General features: G+C 39.8%; 1 protein-coding gene across 4 annotated transcripts in view; it reads left to right on the top strand.

The window, feature by feature from the left end:
* vdrb (vitamin D receptor b) overlaps positions 1-12,074 on the top strand; it is a 45,879-nt gene that overhangs the window by 18,080 nt on the left and 15,725 nt on the right. For 3 of the 4 annotated variants that reach the window (XM_017720437.2, XM_017720429.2, XM_017720412.2), the window contains 4 exons: positions 2,975-3,158; positions 3,925-4,076; positions 4,566-4,682; positions 5,664-5,940. In XM_017720437.2, coding sequence (XP_017575926.1) covers positions 2,975-3,158; positions 3,925-4,076; positions 4,566-4,682; positions 5,664-5,917 — 707 coding nt within the window. In that variant the 3' untranslated portion in view covers positions 5,918-5,940. Of the gene's footprint in view, positions 1-2,974; positions 3,159-3,924; positions 4,077-4,565; positions 4,683-4,804; positions 5,201-5,663; positions 5,941-12,074 lie in introns of those variants that run through there. The other variant, XM_017720422.2, reaches the window with a different exon arrangement.

Consider the following 12,074-nt stretch of genomic DNA (forward strand, 5'->3'; position numbering starts at 1 on the left):
CACTGTAGCAAGTCAGATCACAAAATGTCTTCCCTCCTAGATATTCCATGATCTGTGAGAGGTATTATTGAAAAGTTGTATTGTTTAGGAACCATAGCATGGTTCTGTGGAGTTAGATTGGAATGACATAAAAGGTCCTGTAGGTGTAATGTGTCCTAATGCTTTTGTCAATATAATGTAGAAGCTTACTGCCTAGATAAATAGCATTTTAAGTCCAATTTTCTCAGGACTTTTGCACAGTACTGTACATACAAAATCCTACTACATGCAAGTGTACTTGGACAGTAAAGTGATTCTTACTGTAATTCTGAGACACTTGCACTCACCGATACAACTCAGCCAGTTGTATTGTTTTACTTATACATACTGAATTTACAGGATTAAAGGGGTTACATTTAGCAAAGCAGTGTTTTTATGTGTACTGATTCTAGACCCTAGAATTATTATCTCTACTGTCCATAAATGGATTTTCTCTGACTTCATTCATTACAATAATTTCTGCTGGAGATGCACAATAATATCACTATTTTAAGACCTTTTACGATATTTGAAAGTGTTATTTGATGACACATTTATGGTATGGTAGAGCACTGGTAACATTGAGCTGATGCTGACTGCACTACACCAGTGCAGGTAAAATCTCTTCCATAGCACCATAGACATGATAAAAACAATGACAAAAACAGTCCAAAAGTTACAACTATTACAGCGAAGGTATTGGAATTTATTGCCCTGGATGATCTGTTATGGAGGGTGGCTTGTTACACCATACCCAGTCATCGTTACTTTTTCCAACATGACCCTACGGGAGCTACACAACCGGGTAACGACTAAGCTCACAAGGTCTTTGATGATAATGTGACATCCGTTAACCTTAGCACAAATATTTGGACATCTGATGTGAGTTCTGTGAGTATTCTTGGTTTAACAGCACAGTGGACAGACAACAATTTTGAATTAAGGCCACCACACGTGTAACGTAGTGTCAGAGTGCTGCCATAGAATGCCAGCAGGGAGAACAGATAAAAGCCAGGTTTATGTTCATTTTTACACTCTTCTTGTATAAATTGAATGAAATAAGGCATTCAGCATAATTTATCACGCTTGACTTTAGTTTCTTACCGCTTCACAAAGTGACTATTTTTAGCTGAAAGGTACAATCTAAGCAAGGCTAGGATAGTAACATTAGCTGAGGTAACTTACCATTAGCATTTGTCTGTTTATCTGAAGGACTGACTGCCTTTCTCTGTGTACATTTCTCTGTGTTAGAGCACTGGTGAGGGGTGTCAGTGTGCGTGCGTTCATATAAACAATGGACTCTGCGTAACATGGTGTGTCTGGGATGCAGTGGCCTTTACAGAAGGCAGTGTTGCATGCCCAAAATGTGAACATATGTACATGTAAAATATCAGATATGAGCATTGACCCAGAATTCCCATATTGTGGCATCCCTGATTTCAGCCTACACCAATCAGGCATAACCTTATAAGGAATGATCAGGCATAACCTGACCACCTCCTTGTTTCTGTACTCATTGTCCATTTTATCAGCTCCACTTAATATGTAGGTGCACTTTGTAGTTCTAGCACTGCTGTGTCTGATCCACTCAGACCAGCGCAACACACACTAACACACCACCACCACATCAGTGTTACTTCAGTGCTGAGAATGATCCACCACCCAAATAGTACCTGCTCTGTGAGGGTCCATGTGTGTCCTGACCACTGAAGAACACGGTAAAAGGGGGCTAACAAAGTATGCAGAGAAACAGATCTATTACAGTCTGTAATTGCAGAACTACAAAGTGCACCTATACAGTAAGCTGATATACAAACAAGTAGGTGGTCATAATGTTATGCCTGATCGATGTATATTAATTGGAAGTCTGTGTTTGTCATGAAACTAGTTTGCTAATTTCTCATAAGACCCATAAGTCCTGTGATTTGTCACGATGCATATATGGATAACAACTGTGTGTGTTTATCTGCAAGAACCAGATCCCTTGATGAGAGGTTTAGGAGGTGGTATGTGTACTTTGAAATTTAAGCAAATCAGAAATACCACAAAGTAGATGTTTGCCAGATAGGATTTCCAGAATAAGGTTTTCTTTGCAAATGCTGCTCCCTTGTAGTGATCCTGTAGGCTGTGTGCATTTAAAAATATGTAAAGTAAAACAAGGCAGTAGAAAAAGTTGTTTTTGTCTTTTACTGAGTATTTCTTCAAATACAGCACTGCAACACACGAACACGCACATGTCACCTGCAGTGTGTTTGTCTGTCTTGTTCTTAATTAGGTAGAGGACATCTTCCTTCCACAGACTAGGCATCTTCCATCTGAACAGGCCTGTCCTCACAAGAAAAACACTCTAATGAACAACAGATTATTCACACACACGCGCACACACACTCAAACTCTGCCAAATCACTAGTTGTTTTTGCAGCTCTGGTCAATTCACTACACCTTTTTTATTGTTTTTTTCCTCACCCTATTTTTCTTTCAGCAACATTAGAAACTTACAGTTTTCATCAATAAACAGTCCAATCAACTGACACAGCTCTGTGCGTGTCCTAAAAGTTTAAAAAAGTAATTACCCCTCCCGCCACTGCCCCCATCTCTCTCTGTCTTTTTGTCTGTCTCTGTTTACGTTGCTGAAGGCATGGTTTGGGGGGTTGGAAAGGTGATGATAGACGGCATTTTTGTCATTGTGCCAAAATATGTAGCATCTCAGAGGATGAGGATGTGTATGTTGATTCTTGGCAGGCCAAGCAAAACTCACTGTCTGACTAAGGAACCAAATGTAAGGAAGATGGTCACTAGATCCTGAGCAATGTTGATGGAGACTTTTTAATAGAAGATTTCTACTGATTGAAATTAAATAAAGCTTATTTAATTTAAGAATGTTTTTGATATGAAAAAATTGTTATACAAATAAGTCAATAAGAATGTCTGTCTCTTTCTGTCTGTGTGTCTGCAGAGTCTGGTGACAGTAAAATGAATCTGAGTAGCCTGTTGATGATGTATCAAGATCAGGGGGCCAGCAGTCCAGAGTCTCCGGACGAGAATGGCTCTCGCCTCTCCATGCTGCCTCACCTGGCTGACCTGGTCAGCTACAGCATCCAGAAAGTTATCGGCTTTGCCAAGATGATTCCTGGATTTAGGTACAGCTATTTGTTTATGATTAGCACAAGAGGGTTTATGTTGTATGCATTATGGCAAACGAGTTTCCATTTATTCATTTGTTTTTTTTTTGTTTGTTTTTTTTTGTTTTTTTTGGCTTATTGCTTTGTAATGAGTTTGTCTTCCCATCAAAATCACACAAGCATTTTGAAATGCTCTGTTGCACATTGTGATTTGCATCATTTATTCAGGTTCATCATGAAATGAAGCAGTGAAATTCTTAAGAACACCCATTTAGCATGAACCAATGTTCAATTTAGCATGAACTGATGATGTGAACTGTTGATGCAGCCTATAGTTAGTCCTGTACTCCTGGAATATGAAGTCATGTTGATTTCAGACTAAGCTGAGAAATAGCCCAACCTGAAAGCCTTTGTTATGGCTTTTTTATGTTTTAGTGTGAAGTGTGCAAAAGTATGATAGACAGTTTGTTTACTCTTAAAAGTACCAAACAGGTCACCTACAAAAGATTAAAAATATGTTAAATAGAATAACTTGATTTCCTTAGAGAAGGAGAAGAAACAGTGTCCCTGAATATGTGTTCGCCTGCACATTTTCATGTTTACGTGTGAGTTATCTAGCCCAATGAGTTAACATGTCCTTGCACATTTGCACATTCAATATGAAGCTCATGTTGTCATGGTAGCAAGAGAGAGAGAAACGCTTCACAAACTGTTTCTGTCTGTTTGAGTGCAGTATAGACCATATCATCAAACACAATTATACGTGTGTGTGCGTTTATTACAGGGAGTTAACTGCTGAGGATCAGATAGCTCTGCTGAAGTCCAGTGTGATTGAAGTGATCATGCTTAGGTCTAACCAGTCCTTCAACTTGGAGGACATGAGCTGGAGCTGTGGAGGGCCTGAGTTCAAGTACTGTGTCAATGATGTCACTAAAGGTACATAGAGCACAAACAGTAGCGGTTTTCCATGGACCAAATTGTAATCTTATCAATCAGTAACCAAATTGCTCAGTTAAAAAAAAAAAACTAAGATTGTGCAGAAAATGAAAACATAGAATCTTCACTCATGGGAACCAGCTAAATGTACGTATCAAAAAAATACTCATGGTTGTCTGCGTTTTCCTGTAATTGTTGCGACCTTTGATCCCAATTAAGGGAGAGAAACAATGTTCATTAAAGGGAGCAGAAAATGAAAATTTTAACTAATTTTATCTGCAGTTCTGAATGAGTAATTCAGACATTGTCATTTCACTGAACACTGTTTCAACAACCACAAACATGTTCAAAAGTGTTCAAAGTCTAATTACATACTCGAAGTACTGATGTAGTGATGTAAGACACATGCACAAGGTTCCCAGTCCAAATGATGTCTTGATCACAATATTTGTTGTAAGCTTGATGAATTAAACCCCTGTATGTGTGTAGCTGGACACACCCTGGAGTTACTGGAGCCTCTGGTGAAGTTTCAGGTTGGCCTGAAGAAGCTGAATCTGCATGAGGAAGAGCATGTGCTGCTGATGGCTATCTGCCTGCTCTCTCCTGGTGCGTTTCCTATTAGTGCTGCTAATTGATCCTGCAGTCCATGGAATTTATCTATCCATGCCCTGCCTACAGATGTGTTCTTTTGTTTGTCTGTTTGTTTGGTTTTTTTTTTTTTGTCATAGTGTACAGGTACACCTGGGGTAGTTCACTCATTACCAGAGAGTCTAGTCCCAGTTGATTCCACCATATCAGCCTTTTTTGTGGACTGCATGCTTTCGTGTCAGTAAGATTCCTGTAGCATTCATCTACCATTACACAAATTGTAGAAATATCAAATAATAGCTAAAAATATGAAAGTTAAATGAATTCCCTGCCAATTACCATGTTGGTAGATAATCTGTGAAAATAGGTGATATTTTGTGAAATAGGAATTTTTAAATTGTAATGGAGGCACTTTTATGCAATGATGTTAATTGTTGGCTGTAAATTCCCAAGCTAATGACAATGCTAATGATACTTTACAGCTAGGTAAGTGGTTATGGTAAAGGAAATCTTGATTAAATTTAAATGTTTGGAAATGTTTTGTACTTGTGTGTCACTGAATGTATTGCTTATGTAACATTTTTTTGTGTTACGGCCAAGCGGAAATTAGTTGCCACTATATCTCTTGAATATATGTCTAGATTTCTGATCATGTGCAAATCAATCATAAACATTAGAGACGCCCTGTGGTAAATTGACATTATCCGACCTCACCTCCAAGTAGTCTTAGAGTAACTTTCAGCCTACTGAAGTAACCTGGTGTTTCTACTGATTGAGCTAGGTTGCAACAGCTATTGCTAGTCCACTTTCTGTTTAGCCTATCTATGGATCATATCACTGAATGTCTATCACTGAAAAACCTGATTTTGGTAAAATATGGTTAACTTTCTCAAAAGCTTTAGCCGTCTTACACGAATAGCAGTGATAAAATACTTTTGCGGGTGAAGCATATATCCGTTGTGAGCATGTAAATTAGGTGGTTTGTATTTGCTGTTGCAGATCGGCCTGGTGTTCAGGATCATGCACGTGTGGAGGCTCTTCAGGACCAGCTGTCGGAGTTGCTGCAGGCGTACATTCGCGTGCACCACTCTGGCGGCCACCTGCTCTACGCCAAAATGATCCAGAAGCTGGCGGATCTGCGCAGCCTGAACGAGGAGCACTCCAAACAGTACCGCTCGCTCTCCTTCCAGCCTGAGCACAGCACACAGCTCACACCCCTTGTGCTGGAGGTATTTGGGGGGCAAGTCACCTAGCAGCAGCCCCATCTGGATCACAGGTTGGGGGGGTTGGGGGGGTTGGGGGGGGGGGGGGGGGCTGGGGGGGTGTCAATGGGTGTGACCTCAAGGGGTTGTTGTGGAGAAGTAGCGAATGTATGGACAATCATCCTGAGAAACACAGAGAGCGAGTGTGCGAGAAAGAGCAAGTGAGTGAGCGTTCTTTTATCATTCACAGACACAGTTTTTAAGTGGTAGAAGATGTATGGGTGTTTGTTTTTAATCACAGTATATTGACAGTCATGGAGCGCCATCAACCAATGTGGCGCAAACTATATTTTATTTTATTCCAGGAACACTAGCCAACAGTATTACAGCGTGTGTGTAGCTCTTGCGTGTGTGTGTGTGAGTGAGACAAACCTATTCTAAAGCTCTGCTTGGTCCCCAAAGTGCTGTCCACTACTGCTGATTCCCTCTTTTCACCTCCTGCCTTTAAATGCACATGGTCATCAGAGCTAATGCTCCACACAACACCATTAGCCTAGCCACTGAACCAATCACAGAGCAGTGCTGCCCCCTCTGACCCTCAGCCCAGAGCTCTGGCTAGCTGCTCTTTTCTGTTGATTCCTCTCCTGTTATGCACCTTGTAGTGACTGAGTAATTACTCTAGGCCTGTGTGGAGTGGCCAGTGCTTTAACAGCACTTGTCGCTAATTTGTAAATATGACTATAATCTTTAACTCTGTATTCTCTTATTCTGTACGTATTCTTTACCTCTGATCTGAGACCTGTACATATAAATAACTTTTCTCTTTAAACTTACTATGGCTGTTAGCAGGACAGTAATGTTCTATAATGACTGGTTTGGATAATGGCTACATAAGTGCACATATATACTCAAACCATAAGCTGATTACCATGTAACCTCTTAGGATGGAACTGTTAATGGTGTTTTTAAGGTTTAGGTATACTTTCCTTCCTAGCGCTGTCATAGGAACAGTGAACTGTTAGGCTTTTGAAAGATAATCTACCATCAACTTGGCTTGCATAATATAACTTCCCTATATTTCTTTATTCATTTCTCTGTAGATATTTTGTTCTCTCTTCACTCATTATTGCTGTGGAATCTCCTACAAGCCCTAAAAACCTATCCATTGCAATTAGTTTTTCTAGGGAGTAGATGCTGATGTGTTGTCATCCCCTGCAGTGAGGCCTGAGGTACAGATCTCCCGTAATTCTTTTAAAAATCTTAAAGTTTTGTGGGTGTTCCAGTCCATCCTCACTGCATGTCCTTCCAGTCATCAGATTCCATGGGGGAAAACATGACCATGAGGCTGCTCCTTAAGTTTGCAGGGAGTTGAGACCGAGTTGTTGATTCTTCCTTCACACTCTCACTGTTTTTCCAGTCTCTGGTAGATGTGCTGCTCTAACTCCCTCTAACGGCTAATCAAGAGTATTGCTAGTGATTTACTGTATCGTATATAATACTACTCATATTGCCAGTATTTCCTATCATGCATTTCTGTGGCAGTTCCTCTTTTTGTAGAATAAGTTGTGATGCTACCATAACTGCTTATGAGTTTGATGTGTGTGCTCCTTTTAATTATGTTGAAAGAGAAGTTCGGTCAGGGGTGAGGTAAGGCCATATTTTTATGGCACCACACAAGGCACCAAAGCACCACACAGTTTTGTAATATGTTCAGAGACATAACCTCCAGAGCAACTCTAAATGTAGGTAAATAATGCTTATTCATAAGGCAGCAAGTTGTGATCTGTGCAGAATGAATGCCTTATGCCTGAACTTTAATTCTCTACATCTGTGCATATTTACCACGTATCAATGCCTTGTGCATGTTGCGAAATCTAGATATGGATCCTTTGCTGCTCTGGTGGCATCTGGGCTCCTACTATGTATGTGTGGGGGGTGGCTAGACTCGCTGTCTGTGGATGTTGCTCATCCATTGAAAAGCTCATTGCAGAGCATTGACTGCACTGGTTCCTTGTGCGTCTGGTGAAGGAAGCGTGTGTGGTCAGCGTGGCGATGGCTGACCAAAGCTGTTTGGTGTAGGCTCAGGGTCGATGGCAGAATGTCCTTGTGTGATTTACTATTAGAGCTGATACTGCTTTTGAGAAGAGCTTGGTGTTTTCAGTAGTGATGATGATATTGTGATTGCTTAACCCGAAAGGAAAACAAAACTACCTGGAGACTGAACTGAATTCAGCAGTGCAGTGCAGTGTGTGTGTGTGTGTGTGTGTGTGTGTGTGTGTGTGTGTGTGTGTGTGTGTGTGTGTGTGTGTGTGTGTGTGTTTGGGGGGTGGGGGGCGGTTGGGGAGTGTAGAACGTCAGAACTGTAAAGCACTTATGTATTCACTATGTATATTCATATTTCCGTCTGGGCCTGGCATACTCAGCACTGCCTGGGTTGCTAGTGATATGTGTGGGTGTTTGCATGTCTGTGTGTGTGGGAGAGAGTGTGATAACATGGTTTCCCAGTACAGTTATTTGCATTAGATAACTTAGTCATGGCACTCAGAATTTAATGTTAGTCACATATATCTATGAATGTTATTTTAAAAGATGAGTTTTTTAACATTATTTATTTCCCCCTCTCCTAAATTAGTTAAAGCCCCTGCCCAAATATTCATCCTATAGTCTCTCCCCAACATCACCACCAGTCTGGGTGGGCACAGCCTGCATGTACCTCCTTGTACATATGACACTTGGCTATACATCGTTTTAGACTTTTGGCCATGCAGCATGCTGAGCACCTCCTTGCTCTGGGAATGCTCTGTGCTTAGTTTCACCACATATTGATGCCCTTTAGACTGGGATGTCACATGGCGATGAAGGAGAGGGATTCCTGTGCTGTTTCTGTGTCCCAACTGTATAAATCACTAATCAAATGTCACATTTGGTCAGGTTAGTACTCAAAATATGAACATTCTGCACCAACAAAAAAAATTGTGTGACAGTGTAGGCTCTTGTGGAAGTACCGCTGACTTTAAACAGCGAAGAGCAAACACAATGATAGTGTGCAAGTTAATGTTTGTGAAATGAAAGGACATAACCATGGGTCAGTAAAAGTTATGGTGTAGTACATTAGTTTTGTGGCCAAATTACAAATGACAATTAATCTAGTAAGAATTCTAGTGTCTCACTATAGTTTACATGAAATAGATCAATAAATGAATGAGATTTAAAGTGGCAGTTTTTTATTGTGTGTGTGTGTGTGTATGTATGTATATGTGTGTGTGTGTGTGTGTGTGTGTGTGTGTGTGTGTGTGTATGTATGTATATATATATATATATATATATATATATATATATATATATATATATATATACATACACACACACACACACACACACACACACACACACACACACACACACACACACACACCAAAATGGAGCTCATACATATGTGTGTATGTATGTATGTATGTGTATGTACATACACACACACACACACACACACACACACACACACACACACACACACACCAAAATGGAGCTCTTCCTTTCCACTTTATTTCATTGTGGTACAACGCTATACTTGAAATACACATGAATATGCTACATACCGTATTAGAATGTTTAGTGTGCATTTGGGATACAGTATCAGATATCTTGTTGCCTCAGATATTTTGTTGTCTCGTCTCTTGATGAGAATGCTGAAAGACACCAGTACTCCCAGCCACCAAAGCCACATGGCACAACTGGGGTTCAAATCTAAATCCCTGCTGCAGGGTGCATTTCTGCACTACTGCACCTGCCACAAGAACCTTTTTAGTTTACCCTAATAGTTTTGGTAGTCTGATAAGTTTCTGAGGGATAGAATGTCAGATAATTGTGTGTGTGTGTGTGTGTCTGTCTGTCTGTCTGTCTGTCTGTGTGGATATGCAGTGATATGCATGGGGGGGGTCTAGCATTATGGTAACTCCTCTCTACCTAACAGGTTAAGGAAAACTCTTAGTTTCTTCTTTCTGTCTTGTTTTCTTCATCTAAAGCTGCTTATTTCTGTGTGTAATTTTATGTTTTCACTCAATTTTAAACTGGAGAAATGACAAAGCCTTTCAATTTAAAGTTTCAGCAATTTGAAAAAATACAGGACATTTGGGTATTCTTTGTTATATCTGGTTTTGTGACGATGATGGTGAAAAAAGGTCTGCAACACCAGCATCTACCTGTTGTATACTAATACAAACAAAAAGAAAATGACAACAGTCTCAACAATGACAATACTCTACGCATGATGATGAATGAAATGAGGATGATGATGATGATGATGATGGAAATGAGGATGATATTGATGTTGGTATTTCTTTTTTCTTTTTCTTTTTTTTTTTTTTGAGTCCAAAATGTATCCGTAACAAACTACCTCACAGGGCTACAGACACATTTAATTTTGTATTTTTTTTATGATTCATGTTTGTATTTATTGCCATGCAGTGGCTCACATGAACGACTCAGTACCTCAAAATTTATGAATTTCACACAACGCAACAGAATCGCCTTAACATAACGGCTCTTTGTTTATTATCTTTGTGTAGTGTTTATTATCTTCAGCTTTCTCTACACACACACACACACACACACACACAAGCAAGCACACATGCACACATGCACACACACAAACTAGAGAAAGCTGAAAGCTGTTGTAGGTGTGGTCACTCCTGTGACTGACAGTGTTCAGTAGCTGCTGGGATTGGTTGGCCTTCCTCAGGCCCCGCCTCATCTTGATTCTGACTGCTCAGTTGGATTTTGCTGCTCCACAAAAGCATTTACAAAAAAATGAACATAATCACCTCTGAGTCTCCCTCATTTCCCCTTTTAGCAGTGGTTTGTTCACAAATTGATGTGGTTTACTGTGAATGGACATTTACGTATACAGGACTTACAAACATACAACATGAACTCATCCACATAACGCAGAGACCTCAGAATCAGTGGTATCTACATACCACTTTCACAAATACTCATATGCAGCTGCTACAGTGTCTATGACACAGATCAGATCACATTAAAGGAAAAGTGACATTTTCACTCTTTAAAGGGGAAAACAGACTCACTCTCTTTGTATTTTCTCTCTTGTCTGACCCTCATGGGCCACCATAAGCACAGGGTCCATATGGAATATTCACGGCAGTAAACTGTTAGAAAAACCATGTAGAAAAGCTTTCCACTGTGCCTGAGTGATTAGGTATTGTAAAATGAACTGTTCTAAAGATGACATCTCTGCTCACAATCTAACAGTCGTATGCCTTCTCACCAGGAAGTCAGTTTACTGGTAAAATTGTTAACAAAATTCAGCGAAGGTCGTCATTCCCCCCTTTTTCTTTCAGCATTAAGTATTGTAAATTTATGTCTTTGATTTCATGTAATGTTTGTCTAATGTTTTACAAATCAAACAATAAATAACAATGTATATGATAACAAGAAGTGTACATTTCGTTATTTTCACATAACAGAGTTCAGTCCTTAAACAGGCACCAATATAGAGGTCTGCTGCCTTACTCTGGCTATTAGTAGCAAAATGCTGTAAATGACTCTGCCTAAGCAGGGTTTTGTTTTTTGTTTTCTAAAGAGCGACTTGATTTTTATTATTATTATTTTAGTAATTTATTACCCTTTTTTTTTCTTTGCGTGTTCTCATGGATGTAGCTGTTCCACAGCAGTGCACGCTGGTTGGGATATGGGCTTGGGTTTCAAATTTAGAAGTCCCAATCAGGCCTGATCACATCCAGTCCCAGGTATGGGTAGAGTCCATGCTTCAATTTCATGCTTGTGCAGGCCTACAAGAACACATTAGGCCTGTTTTATTTTTTTTTAATTGTTTTAGATAAAACAAAAGCAGTTTTAGAACTTTACCATAACTCAGTATTTCCCAGTTAATTCAGCAACTCACTGGTAAAACCCATCGTTAATTCAAAGCATGTGTGTTACAGCAGGAATACACTAAAATGCACAGTGTGGGTGGACAGAAGGACCAGGATTGACAAACATTGGAATACCTGATGCCCAGACTATTGAAGGTACTCTCTCACAGGCTTGGGAACATGCCTGAAATCTTTATGTAGCACATTGTGGTTGCTGGGCTCAACATCTGTACTTCTGTCAACGTGTATGCTGATATACATCGATATGTGAGATAAAAAATGGTAGTAGTAATATGTTGGTCAGTTCAAAGAGAGCT

The sequence above is a fragment of the Pygocentrus nattereri genome, chromosome 26 (genome assembly GCF_015220715.1).
Source record: "Pygocentrus nattereri isolate fPygNat1 chromosome 26, fPygNat1.pri, whole genome shotgun sequence".
Classification (NCBI taxonomy): Eukaryota; Metazoa; Chordata; class Actinopteri; order Characiformes; family Serrasalmidae; genus Pygocentrus; species Pygocentrus nattereri.